We start from the raw sequence: 16,072 nt of genomic DNA on the forward strand, positions 1-16,072 counted from the left end.
AACAACAACGAATCATAGCTACGATGGTTACGGACTCAACAGATGATCAGTAATGTGGGTAAAATAAACTAAATAAATTTGAAAACGGATCAGCTAATTTTAGAGGTGCTATATACTCCAAACATAGCCTTAATTTTGAAAATTGTGTGGACTTTATTATAATTGTTAGGTTCAAAGTAACTCCTATCAATGATCCCTTAATTTGTAGGTGCTTTTGTTTTTAGAAACGGATGTTTAATTAGAGATTTCGGATTAAGAACTTGGGTCCTAGCCACTGACCATTTTGACACAGGAAGAAATTAAAAAAAAAAAAAAAAAAAAAAAAAAAAAAAAAGGTTTATCATAATTTAGTGAACGAATAAAAATGATTGCAATTGACCTTAGATAAGTTGACTTTCTTTCCGTGGGGTGCAAGTGCTACCGACTAAACCAACCTAATTTATAAATACTGTGTACTTAGCATTATGAATATTCATCTTTCGATCACCAAGTATTGCCTTCCAGTTGAGGTTGGTTGTTTATTTCTTTTCAAAACCTATTCTTCTAACATGAAATGCCATAACACGAACATCATTTTCATGATCATGTGTTCTTTTTTCATGAAAGAAAACTTATCTCAAGTAGCTAGGCAAAAATGTTTATCGTTATTACTTACTTTTATCAAGCTTCTCTCGTTTGATCTACAATATCTTTTATCCTGATTCTGCTTCATCTGTTTGTACCTATTTTGCAAAAATGTTAGTTGACACTGTTATTGTTTTTAGGAAACATTGGATGATGCACAGCCAAATGGAAGACCCAAAGGAATATGGCCTGATTGTTAAGTCAGATTCCATTGAGAAAGTCACGGAAATGACCTCACATACAAAGACCAACGAACTTCAGTTCTATTTGGTCAAGAGTTGTCCTTCTCCGGAGGAAGTAAAAAAAGAAGAGGCTCACAAGTTGTATCAACAGATGAGTGTTTCTATGTACGATATCCTTCAAGAAATAGATCTACGAAAGGTAAGTGTTGATTAAAATTAATGTTCATAAGAAATGATGTGTATTGCTTTAAAGTGACAACAGTAGAAATATTGTGCTCTTCTTTCGATGAGTTAGGAAAAACAACTCACACGTCTCTCCTTACAGACAGATGAACATCAAATAAACTACGAATTAATGTGGATTTACAAGGAGTTAGAGTGGAAATCACGTGACCTCATGTACCTTCAACGAGCTACAGTAGATGATGTGAAGCCTCATTTACCAATCAGACCAATACCAAGAACAGCTGGTTTCTTGCATTTGACTGAAAACGATCCTCAATCGCCTGTAAGAGTTGATTACATTGACCATTTTTCCTCTCGACTTTCCGAAATTTCTTGAGCAAAATGAAATGGAATTTTTTTAGAGAAGTTTTCTGTTTCAGTGGATTGGTGGCCAATTTTTTTTTGTAGGTTCATATTGGTACTGATAGAAAACGATGTCATAAACGGCTAAAGAAAGAGAGGATAGACATGGAATATCTGAAACAGGTTCAAGAAGAACTTCTTTCTTCAATGAAATCGGGTAACAGGCCAACCCATGGTACACAAGAGCTTAACGATGTGGTATATACTGATAAATTATAATTTATACACATAAATTGCTGATTTTCCTTAGGTTGTTATATTGATTTTGACATATAGTTTCTTTCTACTTCCTTTTGGAAGATGGAGAGCCTTGTACACAGGATCCAACATGGAAACAATAACCAGAGAGAAGAAAAAGATTTCTTTCACGAAATAAGAAATCTCAAAGATACAATAGAAACATATACTGCACCAACAGAACCTGACCCTCGAAGTAATTGGAGAAGATATGACGTTGGAGGATCGAGAAGACGTCTCTATAACGAACAAATGAGGCAGCATCGTATTAAAGTATAGTTTTAATTCCTCAACTGAATTAGAACTTTTTTTGTTCAATTTTTCATTATATTACTACTCACTTCATCTATGTTTTATACACATAGATTAACTTAAACCAAATTGACGCAATAAAGAGGGATCTAAAGGAACGTACCACTAAAGTGACCCGACTCAAGGCAGAGTTGGAACTTGTGAGAAAGAGCATCAGAAGCATGGATAGGGAACTTGAAAAGCTTAATTCAAAGAGAATTAAAGCCTATAAATGTGCTTATAATTATGGTGAGCAGAAGGAGGAGGTAATATCTGCAGCTCCTTTTCATTTTTTTTTATGTTTTTTATGCAATAAATAGATATCATTGATAGAGAGGGGATACCGATTTACTTATGTTTCTATAATTCAGAAGTCAAGTTATGGTTACTATCCGCCGCGTGCTCATGACATATGTTAAAGAACATGCACAAAAAGAGAATCACGGAGGCAGGTTTGTGAAGACTGCAACATCATTCATTCCCCTTTTTATGTTACATAGTAATCCTAACAAATTCACTGATACGGCAAGAATTAAAAGTAGACATCTTTATTCTTCAGACAATTCTTTCGTCTTTTTGTTAATTTAAAACTTGTGAATGGTAGGTTGAAGAATTCTTGAAGCAATATTGGATTAATAGCAAAGTGTAGTGGATGATATAATGTGTGCTAGTTAATCCCGAACACTTCTGGAGCAACTATCTTAAGATGTATTAGAGCCTGATTATTATTTATTTCATCATTACACAATGTTACGTTTGCTTTTATGAGTACCCAATAAAAGAGTGTCGAATAAAATTTCATTTTTTCATCAAAAATGTTTTGGATTGGCTCCCCAATTACTTATGATTCTAATGATAGAATTAGTAGGATAAGGGAAAATAACTTATTAAGGTAACTAACTATTTTGTATGTTAACATATAGCAATATTTGGTATTTGTACTTATTTACCCAACAAACTTGTTTCATATGTTCACAAATATCCATTATTACCGGCAAACACAGAATTTAGCCGGTTACGTCGATTGAGGTCAATTAAAACGAATAATGTGGATTCATACGTCGCTATTACACCCCTTTCTCACTTAATTGGGGTTCGTTTGCTCCAAAAACACTTCAATTAACAGTTTGGGAGAAATCTGTGACAATTGATAATTTTTGGACCAAGCAATGCCTGAATTATAACTATGTATAAGTGGATTCACAACATGACCTTGTTATAATAAAAGTTCAAAACCAAGAGGGCATAGTTTGGATAAGTGTATATATAGGAATATATATACTTTGAAGATCATATTCGTAATAAACCTTTAAAATTAAACAAGTGATAGCATGGCAAGACAATTCAAATGGTGAGAACATAAATCATGAAACTAAAACATTATTTTATTGTTTAAGCCTAGTACCCCACAAAGAATGGGATTTCGATCCACCAAAGGCCGAAATCACCCTCCCGTGAAGCATCAAGACCGAAATATCCTTAAATCAAAACCACTAGGACCGAAAACACCCTGAGTGGGCGATACCAAAACCGAAAACACTCCCATGGACCATAATAAGACCAAAAACCCATTTGTTGGAGGGGTAGGACCGAAATCACCAAGGGAACAAGGTGATTTCGGTCACGCATGGCCGAAAATACCCCTTTGACACTTCTAAAGGTGATTTCAATGGGATAAAAAGATAAAGGAGTTGACTTCTAGACTTGATGTTTCAACAGTTTCCCATAAGAATTAATATCCAACATATAACGAAGCTAATACCCAACAGATTACCAAGTAAACATCCTATCATTCTACCACCTTATCATAAGGACGAATTCATTTCACAAACCTCACCATACCATTCTTCCATTCTACTTCCTGTTAATTTCTCTTGTCTCTCAAGAATCAAATCCAAGCTTCAAGGGGGTTTAAATTATCAAGCTATTCCTTGAGTTTTGGTAAGTTTATCTCACTAATCTAGTGTTTTTCACACAAATACATTAGTTTCATTATGTTTACACATATTGTTATGTATTAAAAACATTTAGGATAATAATATCTCCAAGGAAGTTCATCAAACCATTCAAGTGTTTAGGCTTGGAAATCTTCACACCATCTTCTCAAACAACGCACAAACCCACTCAAGATGAGTTTATACCCCCACCTTTTTCGAGATTTTTCATGCTGGGGGGGGGGGGATACAAGCAAGACAATATAATGTCAAAATGTTGTTATGTTTGTTCATCTTTATGTTGTGTATAAGGTTTTATATACATGTTATGAGTTACTAGTTATTCAAGCTTTTAGGCGCAATATGGTTAAGTTATAGTATATAACTATGAAAAACAAGTTTAAATGTATTATATGAACAAATGGGAAAAGATATGACTTTTGGTGATACAAGCAAAACAATATAATGTCAAAATGTTGTTATGTTTGTTCATCTTTATGTTGTGTATAAGGTTTTATATACATGTTATGAGTTACTAGTTATTCAAGCTTTTAGGCGCAATATGGTTAAGTTATAGTATATAACTATGAAAAACAAGTTTAAATGTATTATATGAACAAATGGGAAAAAAATATGACTTTTATGGTAAAAGGAAAATTTTCTATCAAGAATGAGTTTTTGAACAAGAATGATCATAGCTATTTTATGAACATATTCTCATGGGTTTAACCAAGACATATTTATTCTAAACCTATTATTTTATGTAAATAAACATATAAATGAGTTTACATATACTGACTCTACATCATTTTCAGTTAAACTATAATGGGTATAGTTTGTGGTTCTTTTAAACTAGTTCTCAGTTTTTAGGCATATTACAGATAATTATTTCAAGCTATAATTATGCCACTCTATGTAACTACTATGGAAGGGATATTCTTCCACATACAAAAATAGGGTTTTCACTACATTACATGTAAACCGTTAGTACAGTTTTTGAGACACACTCTATTCACCTACTTTTCATAAGTACACCTTAAGTCCTGCATTATAACCAGAGTTTCCTGGAGGGAGAGCGAGATACTTGTGTATAGATCTATATGGGATTGACAACCCTGCACCCAAGCTGTTAGCTATAGTTAGGCTGGAGGTCTAGGGTGACAAATGTCTACCAGCTCTGACGCCTAAAGAATGCCATACAAGCCAGCAGTCGTATTAGTATGGTTATAATAACTCACATAGGGTATTAACAAATCATTTGGTTTACAGGGCTAATGCATCTTCAAACGGTTTTATACAATTAATAAATCTACACGAAACAACTTTATAGCACAACACTACTTACATTTTTAGCCTTAGGGTTTTAAGACCATATTTTACATTTAAGAAAATATTGGAATTTCTGGAAATCATATGCTATCATTTACAAGGAAACATTATAGATTTTACTCATACAACGCTTATGAATTCACCAACTTAATTGTTGACATTTTTCAAATCTGCTTGTATTCTCAGGAAATCAGTGAACACGTATTGTGAAAACATTTTGAGGGAAAGCGTCACTACATCATGATTTTCTATTTTTAAATTATTTGTATTTGAATTTTGAGCAAACAAAGTTTGTAAACAATAACTCGTAATCTCAATGTAACACTTGGTTCCTGGTATGTATTTTAATCTAAGTATTTTTGGCATTTTAGCTGGGACTCGGCGAGTTGTAAGCCCGACTCGCCGAGTAGAGGCGAGATTTTGAGCATGTTTAAGTTGGCAACTGGGTGAGTCCATATCCTGCACTCGGCGAGTCCGCCAGTCTGGAAGAAACCCTAGATCCACGGGTTTTGCACCTTATTTAAACCATGTTATGAGCCCTAAACTCACCTCCTTCACCCTCAGAGCATCATTTAGCAAACCCTAACCATTCCTTGAGCATTTGAGCATTTCTTGTGTGAATCTTGAAGTTTTGAAGAGAAGGAGGCTAGATCCAAAGGAGTAGAAGAATATCCAAGATCTTGCACCCAGTACAGAGTTTATTGAGGTAATAATCGGATTCCTTCTGTTTCTATGGTTGATTCTCCATTATAAGCACATTTAGGCCACTTTATCCATTTCTTAGCTTGTTTATAGTAGAGAGATCACATTGGGTTGATTAGCCTTTGGATCTAGCCATGTTTCAGTTCCAAAAACGTAGATCTAACACCTTTATGCAGCCATTTTGCATGAAAGCCCTAGATCTACTCTTTTAAGAGTCTTTTGAGCCTTTAAATCCCTTTTCATGCATATGTACATGTAAAGTTGGAAACTTTACGTGGTAAACAAGCCTTAAGAACCCAGATATATAAGTTGTATGCAGTGGTTTTGAGCAGAATCGATTGCATAGAAGTTGCATGCAACCGACTCGGCGAGTCGGGTCGCGAGTCCTCGAGTTTTCCACCTTCTATGTATTATGATGAGTGGAACCAGTGAGTTTTGGGTGGACTCAGTGAGTCGAAGATCGGACTCATTCATGGAGGGACTCGGCACGTCAATGCCCTAACTCGGTGAGTCCAAGGCAATCTTCATATCCCAAGAACAGACTCGACTTGTTGTTCATACAACTCGGCGAGTCACAGTTGGAGTGTTCATATGTTGAAGGAGAACTCGACGAGTTGTTCATACAACTCGGCAAGTCAGATGCAGATTGACTAAGTGGTAGTATCAATAAGGAACTCGTCGAGTCTATGCCAAACTCGACGAGTAGTAGCGCGCATAAATGAAAAATGAGAGTAGGGACTCGAAGAGTTGGTGGCCCAACTCGACGAGTCAGGTCAACTGCATGTTGACTTTGACCAAGAGGTCGACTTGGACCAGGGGTAAAATAGTCATTTTACCCTCAGTATAGTTATCAGTATTTGATTAAGTGTAATTATGGAAATTGTAGTCGGGGTGAAACCGGAGCAGCAGCAGACAGATTCCAGAACAATTCATTCAGCAGCTAGACTACGAGCTGAGTCTTCCTTCTAGTAGGAACGGGTCTACGGCCACAATGCCGAACTTCGGTCCGATGTAGAGGGCAAGGCCCTGAGTAGTTCCGGACTTCGGTCCGATGCAGTGTTCAGACTTCGGTCCGATGCAGTGGGCAAGGCCCAGTATGTTTTTATATAATATGGTATGGTATGTGGTAGTTTGGGGGAGCTCACTAAGTTTCGTGCTTACAGTTTCAGTTTTGGTTTCAGGTACTTCCGCAAGTAAAGGGAAGAGCTCAAGATGATGGCATCGCACACACCACAGCTTCAGTTTTTGTCTTGGGAGTTGATTTAGTTTTTCATAGATATGATTGATACAGTCTTGATACAGTTTCTCATGATACTTTGTTATTGTTTTGAGATATTGACGTATGGGTTTTTATTTTATGGTATTGATCTAATGATTTTAATAACGATTAAACAAAAAGTTTCGGGTCGTATTTTGGGATGTTACAAGTTGGTATCAGAGCCTTGGGTTGAGGGATTCAGATACACTTTCGGGTGTGTCTGAACTCAAACTAAGGAAACGGTAAAAGATTTTCAAAGGAAAAACATTTTCGAAAAAGATTTTTGAAAAAGAACTTAGAAAGAAAAAGAGTTTTGATAAAGAGAAAAAGGTGTGGTGCGTGCGATCAGCCGAGCTCAAGTAAGTACTCCCAAATTACCCATACAAGTTTATATTATCAATTCCAGTTTCAGTAGAACAACATGATAGTATAGGACTAAGGATCTAGGAGGATGCCTTATGTGCCTGCTTTATGTGTTTCAGCTTGATGAGAATTGCATGCTAGTAGTGAGTAGGCAGTAGTAGGATAGTCTGTATAGGTTATGCCCGATAGCATGAGCTTAGCATTGTATGCTAGTACAGTTTCTTAATTATGAGAATAGTTTGCATGAGTATGTTTCCTATATATGAATGTTGCTTGCTTTGTGCGTAGTGGGACTTTGAGTGATGGGAGTTAGCCATTAGGTGAATACATCACGTCACATGTGGTCAGGGTTGGATAATCTCAGAGTGTTGGATTTGACCCTATTGCGCAGCTCTCGTTTGAGTCTAACCACTGTAGGGATGAGTCTTTTACTCGAAGGATTATCCGAGCCACATTGCATGTGATGGTATTCAGGTGGTGGCTAATTGGCATTACAAGGAGGCTTTCAGTAGCTGAGGACTGGTTTGGGTGGAGTCAAAGGTTTCCCTAGGGCAAGCCTAGGATGTAAGTAGCAGAAGTCAGTAGCAGTAGAGTGACTTGGTGGAGTCGAGGCAGTTCTTGAGGAAAGTACGGATAGATGTGGAAGGTAGTATGGGCCCGTACTACTAAAAGCAGAGGATCCGTACTTGAATCAAGGAAGGCTGAGATGAGACCAGGAAGCTTGTAGTAGCGGCGATCCGTTGAGATATTTCAGTGTACTGAAGTTTGTCATGATATGTTTTCAAAATGGTGGTTTTGCGACCTAGGCCAACAGCCGACAGTTCAAGTGCCGGAGAGGGATCCGGATCAAGCTCAGGAGTCGATCATCTAGATGAGCAGACTAGAGAGTTTTTCACTTCAGAGGTGACCCGTATCATTCTTGAGCAGACTCTAGTGATCTTTGGTTCGATCAAGGAGGGTATACTAGAGTTGATGGAGGAGAGACTAGGCACATTTCGTGCTGAGGTGGTGGCCATGATGGGGTCGCGCACGCTTACGTTCAGGGAGTTCCGGGCATGTGGAGCTCCAGATTATCACGGGGTGCGGGACCCCATAGCGAGTACTAGATGGTTGGCGGATGTGGCCAACGCTTTCCGCACGAGCAGATGTCCTGAGGGGGACAATGTCAGATGGGTGTCCTGTCTTCTGAAGGACAGGGCACGGGATTGGTGGGAGGAGGTAGGACATGTCATTGGAGATGACGCAGCTTTGGATGCTATGACCTAGGTTGACTTTACTGCCAGGTTCAAAGCTGATTTTGCACCGGTTATTGAGGTACAGTAGTTACCCAGGGAGTTTTAGGATCTCACCCAGACTACAGAGACAGTGGCGGAGATTACCGCCAAGTTCAGGGAAAGGGCGTTTCTCGTTCCTCAGTACACAGCTGATGAGGAAATGAAGAAGGCCCGTTATCATTAGATGCTACGGAGTGACATCCGCCAGTTTGTGAGCCGGTCTAGCTGTAAAACGCTGGATGACATGATTGCTAGGCGAGAGAGAGAGAGAGAGAGAGAGAGATAAAGAGATAGAGAGAGAGAGAGAGAGAGATTGACCTTGAGATGGAGAGAAAAAGGAAGCCGGAGACGGCTTCGGGTTCAGCGAGTTCGGGCAAAAAGCCCAAGGCTTCAGATCACAGATCCAGGAGTCAGCAGAGCCACGGTCGGTGTGGCAAGTGTGGGAGATTGCACGATGGGGCATGCAAGGCAATGAGTTCCGGCTGCTACAAGTGCGGTAGGACTGTGCATATAAGCACAGATTGTACAGCCACTACTACCGCCATTGCAGCATCAAACCTGATTTGCTTCCAGTGCAATCAGAGGGGACCCAAATTGCAGAAAAATTTGGGTTTTCAACCCAAAATTACAGCCAACTTTCGTTTTTAACCCATAATTGCAGAAAAGTTGCATTTATAACCCAAAATCACAACAAACTTTCATTTTTAACCTATAACAACAGGAAAGTTACATTTTTAACCAATATTGCAGAAAACATTGCATTTTCAACCCAAAATTAAAACCAACTTTCATTTTTAATCTACAATTGTAGGAAAATTGTATTTTTAACCCAAAATGACGGTCAACTTCCATTTTTAACCTATAATTACAAAATGACTAATATTATAAAAGCCCTAAATTTTTAACGCATAATTGGAAAAAGCCTGATATTTTTTTTATTATTGCTCTGGCCACAACTTTTTCGCAAAATTATTACTCTAGCCCACTTAACAAGTTTCATGGTTAACTTGGTTAACTTTTTTGCAAAATCCGTCCTAAAATGTTCAAATTTGGTCCCTGATGTTTGCAAAAAATTACACCATATTATTTTCTAACTTTATTTTTCGTTTTTTGTATACTTTATTTATTTTCGAGTTTTTTTAATAAATATATATACATTTTTTACTTTCTTTGTTTATATATACTCTATTTATTTTCATTTGTTTTTAACTTTTCAACAATTTGATTTTTTTTTAACTTTTGTTTTCTATTTTTTTAGTGTATATATAGAGTATATAAGAGTTTTTTTTATTTTTTTTATTTTTTTATTTTTTTATTTTTTTCATTTTTCTTTTTGCATTATATTTTTAATTTTTTCATCTTTTTATTTATTTATTTTTTTCTTATTTATTTTCCAATTATTTGTTTTTTTTTGTATTCTTAACTTTTTATTGACCTTTTTCGACAAATGTAAAATGTATTAATATATTAGAGTATATTACAATTTTAATTATTTACAGTTTTTGTAATTTTGTTTTATTTTTTTTCAAGTAAATAAAATAGTTATGTTTATATTTGTAACTTCGGTCCAACTTATTTTCTTTTTATTCTTTTTTTCTTTAGTGTTATTATATTTATGTTACGACAAAATGAAAATGAAAAAAAATTAGCTTGCTTATTGAGAATTAGTGTTTCAATGTGCTGTATAACTTGCAAATTAAATCATATTTCTATATATGATATTAATAGTTTAAATTCAAGATAATATTTTTCAATTTGAGAATAGACTAACAGAAGAACAAAAAAATATAATAATAGTCGGTCTCTATAAAAAAACTTGTTATAGTAATTTAAATTAAATTCAAGTTCGTTTACTTGAATCAAAATAAATAAAAACATTAGAAAAACCATAAATAACTAAAATAGAAAAAAATAGAAAACAAAAGGTAAAAAAACAAATAAACAAATTTTTGAAAAATAAAGTTAAAAAATGAAAATAAATAAAGTATATAGAAAAGAAATAAAAAATGTATGTATGTATATATATATATATATATATATATATATATATATATATATATATATATAAACCGAAAATAAATAAAGTTTACAAAAAACAAAAAATAAACTTAAAAAACCATGTGGGGAATTTTTTTCAAACATTAGGGACCAAATTTGAACTTTTTAGGACTGATTTTGCAAAAAAAATTAATCAAGTTAACCATGAAAGTTTTTATGTGGCTAGAGTGATAATTCTGCGAGAAAGTTGTGGTCAGAGCAATAACAAAAAAAAAATTATAGTTTTTCCAATTATACGTTAAAAATTTAGGGCTTTTCTAATATTAGTCTATTACAAAAAGTTGCATATTTAACCCAAGTTGCAAAAAATTGCATTTTCGACCCTAAATTATAGCCAACTTCCATTTTGAACCCATAATTGCTTAAAAGTTGCATTTTTAACCCAAAATGACAACATACTTTCATTTTTAACCTATAAGTACAGAAAAGTTGCATTTTTAACCCATATTGGCAGTAATCTTTAAATTTTAACCCAAAATGGCATAATACTTTCGTTTGAAACACATAAGGGAAGCCAAATTTCAACATATAACATAGATCATTAGACAATCAGCAAATTTCATTAAGTAAATTTAAAAGTTGGTAAGAAGCATCAATCACTTCTAGATTATTCACGCATCAGTTGTGTCCAAAACCTGAAAAAGTGAAGTTAACCAAAAAAATGTTAACAACCATCTAGTTTATTTATTTATTTATTTATTTTGCTAACATAAACAACACATGTCATCATTATTTCTCTTGCAACTATTCCTCTGCATGATACATGAAAAAAATAAAAAATTGTTAATATAAATAATAGAGTTCTAAATCATGAAAAATAAATTAATATTATAAGTACTTACCTTTCTTTTTCAACACATAGTAGCGTAATGACCCAATCCATAACAGTAAGAGCATGTATGTTTTTTTTGGGCTTCTAAAGATGACTTGATTCTACTAGCAATTTTAGGACGCCCTTTTATAGTAGTTGGACCAAGAGGATTACAATCAGATAAATGTGGTGTCATATTTATTTGTGAAACTCCCATAAAAGAAACTTGAGATGCATTCTCCGAAGACGTAGATTTCTTTCGATTTGCTTGATCATCTAAAAGACTTATCAATATCGTATTGAGTTTTTGTATCTCCGAAGGGGAGTCCCTTGCTTGTTCATTTAGTTTAGTAAAATTTTAATGGATATAAAATAATTTGTAGGCACTAACTCCATTTTCATTATTTATTTCTATGAGTCCGATACTAACACAAGCCAGTTTGTACCTAGAATCAAGGGTCCATCGTGGAATAATATAGTGACTCGGCAGTTCTTGAACATGCTTCTTCTTCATCACATATAAGCTATGCTTGCATAAAAACCCATTTGTATCATACATAGAACATGAACTTGTGACGCTAACTTGATTAAAGAACGAAAGGTAAAAATACACCAATATTTTTTATTAACATCCAATTGCGCAACTCTATATATGCTTTCTTCTGTAGTTTTTGTTAGAGTCTCGTGAGTCAAATTGGTAATAGCTTCGATCCATTCTTTTTTGAATATATCAAAACACTTTCTATTATAACATTGACCTGCTTTTGCTTCGACTGGATGCACTAAAGAAAGAACTGGCCTCGAGTTCATTGTCTTGAAGTCTTCATCTTCTTCGACAGTCCTTCGTAACTCAATTGTTTTGTCATATTGTATAACAAATTCATTCAAAATGGTCCCTGAGTTAACAAATCCATCAAAAAAATGTATTGATGCTCTCACTTTGTCCGGTTGTGGTCATACTAGCAAAGAAAATACCCTTCCAAAAGGGTTTAGCCTAATGTATACATTGGTTATACATGTCACTAAACCAACAATTTTTTTCCATTGAATACTTAAAGCGCCTATCTTCCCATGTTGCTTCAAATTGTTCAATGGTGTCACCATTTACCTATTGTCTATGCGTTTCTTGAAATTCAATGTAACGGGAAACATATGATCGAAGGTGCTTAGTTTCATGCTTCCTGATATGCCATGAACAAAAGCGATGTCGAGTCTTTGGAAAAACTTTTTTATTGCATTGCACATAGAGTTTTCTTGATCAGTAATAACTGGATTCGGATACTTGCCAAACATAATGTTCAAAGAACCAATCAAATGTCTATTCCTTTACGTTTTCAAGCAATGCTCCACTAAAAAGCATAGACTATCCATGATGATTCACCCCAGTATAGGGAGCAAAAGATCTTGAACTTGTTAGTCATATAGGTGACATCAAACACAACATCTTTGAATTTTGTATAGGCATCTCTTGGTCTACTATCAACCCAAAAGTTATATCTAGGATACACATCATCAGACAAATCCACGACAAAATAATGGTAATTGCCAACTAATGTTTTATCTTGAAAATGTTTTATAATTCCATAGAACTCCTTTCCTCTGTGTTGTTTTCGATGCTCATAAGACATCATCACATTGATTTGAAGTTACATCAACTATTTTGACGTTTTCATTGTATTAACAACCTTTTTAATCTGACAAGGTTTCAACCCTGCTTGACTAAATTGCACCATAACATATTTACCTTCTACTAAACCGTGGAAATTGCTATGAGATGGATGCTTCATCACCTTCGTAGGTGTCATGGTCAAGTCGTGATTGTATGTATCATTAAACAAGTCCACCAACCATTTCCCATCCACCTGTCTTGTCATTTCACTTGAAGCATTTTTGTCCATCCGTTTGAAACCTTCTTTCTTGCATACACATATCATCCGAAAAACTCATTTGTTTTAGGATTTTTAATTGAGTCATCTTTACGTCTACCAAAGCCATGCAAAAATGAATAATTATTATAAATTGTATAGGAATCATCGGGTGTATCAAAAATGTTTCTCAGTATCCTTTCATCATTAACATCATCTTCGTCAAATTCAATCTCCACACCGAAATCGTTAAGTTCTTTAGATTCATATGTTACTTTCACAAAATTGTTTGTGTCAACATTTTCATTTATATACGGTTCTATAGCCTGATTAGTTACTTCAGTTTGAAACATCATTGCCTGCACAAAACCACAACTAAAACACAATAAGAACTTGACCCTATTAATGTCATGCTAATAAGTTTTTAGCGACATATTAACTTTTTCATTATATCAAAAGTAATAAATTCAACTAAATTTGATCAAACAAAAGCAACATGGATAATAATAAAACATATAAAATAAAAATAATGCTGATCAACAATTGGAATAGAAAACATATGTAAAATTAATATACCTATCATAATAGTCACTTTTCCCAATCCAAGAATTATTCAATCAAATACCACTGAAATTTCTGATAATTCGCAATATTAGGATAAGTTGAGCGTCGAACAGTAGTTGAAAGTGAAATTATGGGTGAATTGTGAAAAGTATTATATAATATAGCAAACCAAACAATAGTAACACGACAATCACCTGTCAATTAAAACTTCTTGGGATGTTGCAGCCACAGTTTATTGTTTTTTCTCAGAATCACGATTTTTATGATTTTTTTTCCATTAAAATCGTTTTTAACTCTTTGTGAATTGAAACTTCTTTTCCCTATAAATTACAAAAAACTTGGAAATCCTATTTCTTTGAAATCGTTTTTGTGATCGTATGACATTTTTTTTCGTTCAAAATCTGAAGGATTATGGAAACAACACTGATAATGGAACAAAAAGAATTAAGCAATTTGAATTCGCTAGTGAATAAGGAAACATGTACCAGAATTCCTTTTTTTTCAGAAAATTAAATCACTAATCAAAACTACACAGTTTTAATGAATAGGTACCTAAGCTTACATCTATTGTGTACTAGAATGAACCAATAAAAATGTAGTAAAAATTAAATTATTATTTAATCTAATAAAGATAGATATTGAATGATATCCATAATTAAATGGATATTAAATGAAACAAATCACGAACCCATACATGAAATCTCATACATGGAAGATAGATAGTAAAGATAGATATTCTGCTAAAATAAATTGTTATTCTGCTAAAATACACTCTCATTCTTTGTGTTCCAAACAACTTTGTTGTATTTTGATTGAGTGGGTCCTGAAACAAACACAAACACGTACACAAAATCTGGATCCTCAATAAAAAAAGAATTATAATTATTGATATCATTTAGTATACGTACCGTACTGGAACCGGTACCGAACCGTACCGAATTTAAAAATACGGGACCGTACTTGGTATTCCAAATACATGAAATTCAGGAATCGATATCGTCGGTACCGGTACTAGTACCGAGTACCGGTACCATTCCCGGTACCGGTACCGGTGATGTTAATTCGGTTCGGTATTCTAGATTAAGTTTCGATCAAATTTGGTATTTGGGAAATCAGGAACAGGACGGGTCGGTACTAGTTCCGTCCCACGCTCATCCCTAGTCTAAATAATAATAATAATAATAATAATAATAATAATAATAATAATAATAATAATAATCAAGAAGAAGAAGAAATAAAAAACAGTAAGAAACCAAAATAATAATAATAATAATAATAATAATAATAATAATAATAATAATAATAATAATAATAACTAGAAAGATTACCCCCGCTACGCGGGGGGCAGAAACTTTCAATATTATTTCCAAATCGATAAATATGACAGACGTAGAAAGTGTAAGAATGAAAATCCCGGAGTTTGCCCCGAACCGTTTTTTTTCATGTTTTTACGAAAAAATGTAAAAGTTTTGACTACAAGGATCAGAAGTTTCAAAACGGTTAAATAATTAAAGGGTAGGAATTCGCAAATTTTAAAAAAAAGGGATCAAAGTTGTCAAACCATTAAAGTTTTGTGAGCAAACTTTAAATATTAGAAAGTTCCTAAAAATTGTATAAATATTGATTGCAACCACCAAAAATATCGAAATGGGTAAAAAATAAGAAGCAAAATTTAGGGACCATTTCTGCCATAAAAATGTCAAGTTTACTATTATTAAGCTTCATATCTTTTTTTTATATATATATATATATATATATATATATATATATATATATATATATATATATATATATATATATAATACAAAATCAAAATCAAAAAGCAATAAGTAGCAATATTGCTTTTAGAAACATGTAAAATTATAAAATGACACATATCTAAAAATTAAATGTGAAAAAAGGTTCATTAGAAAACTCAATAATTTTTCTTAATCATGACATGAAGTAACTTTTGACTTTAAAACTTTTGTTTAAACTAAAAATTAAAAGTTG

General features: G+C 33.9%; 1 protein-coding gene across 1 annotated transcript; it reads left to right on the forward strand.

Annotated features, from left to right (window-relative positions):
- The first annotated feature begins 487 nt into the window (after positions 1-487).
- Positions 488-2,707, forward strand: LOC145069507 (uncharacterized). The gene is made up of 8 exons (XM_079016445.1): positions 488-509; positions 765-1,005; positions 1,132-1,314; positions 1,440-1,592; positions 1,695-1,904; positions 1,997-2,188; positions 2,294-2,374; positions 2,527-2,707. The coding sequence occupies exons 2-7, from the start codon at positions 775-777 to the stop codon at positions 2,339-2,341; spliced, it is 1,017 nt and encodes a 338-aa protein (XP_078872571.1). The 5' UTR covers positions 488-509; positions 765-774; the 3' UTR covers positions 2,342-2,374; positions 2,527-2,707.
- The last annotated feature ends 13,365 nt before the right edge of the window (positions 2,708-16,072 follow it).

This window comes from Lactuca serriola, chromosome 8, assembly GCF_051521515.1.
Source record: "Lactuca serriola cultivar US96UC23 chromosome 8, Lser_US96UC23_V15, whole genome shotgun sequence".
NCBI classification, from domain to species: domain Eukaryota; kingdom Viridiplantae; phylum Streptophyta; class Magnoliopsida; order Asterales; family Asteraceae; genus Lactuca; species Lactuca serriola.

Bases quoted from the DNA above. Each gene is read 5' to 3' on its own strand.
- LOC145069507 (XM_079016445.1), top strand. From the start codon at position 775: ATGATGCACAGCCAAATGGAAGACCCAAAGGAATATGGCCTGATTGTT. The intron at 1,006-1,131 runs GTAAGTGTTGAT...CTCTCCTTACAG, and splicing joins AAGAAATAGATCTACGAAAG to ACAGATGAACATCAAATAAA. The intron at 2,189-2,293 runs GTAATATCTGCA...TCTATAATTCAG, and splicing joins ATGGTGAGCAGAAGGAGGAG to AAGTCAAGTTATGGTTACTA.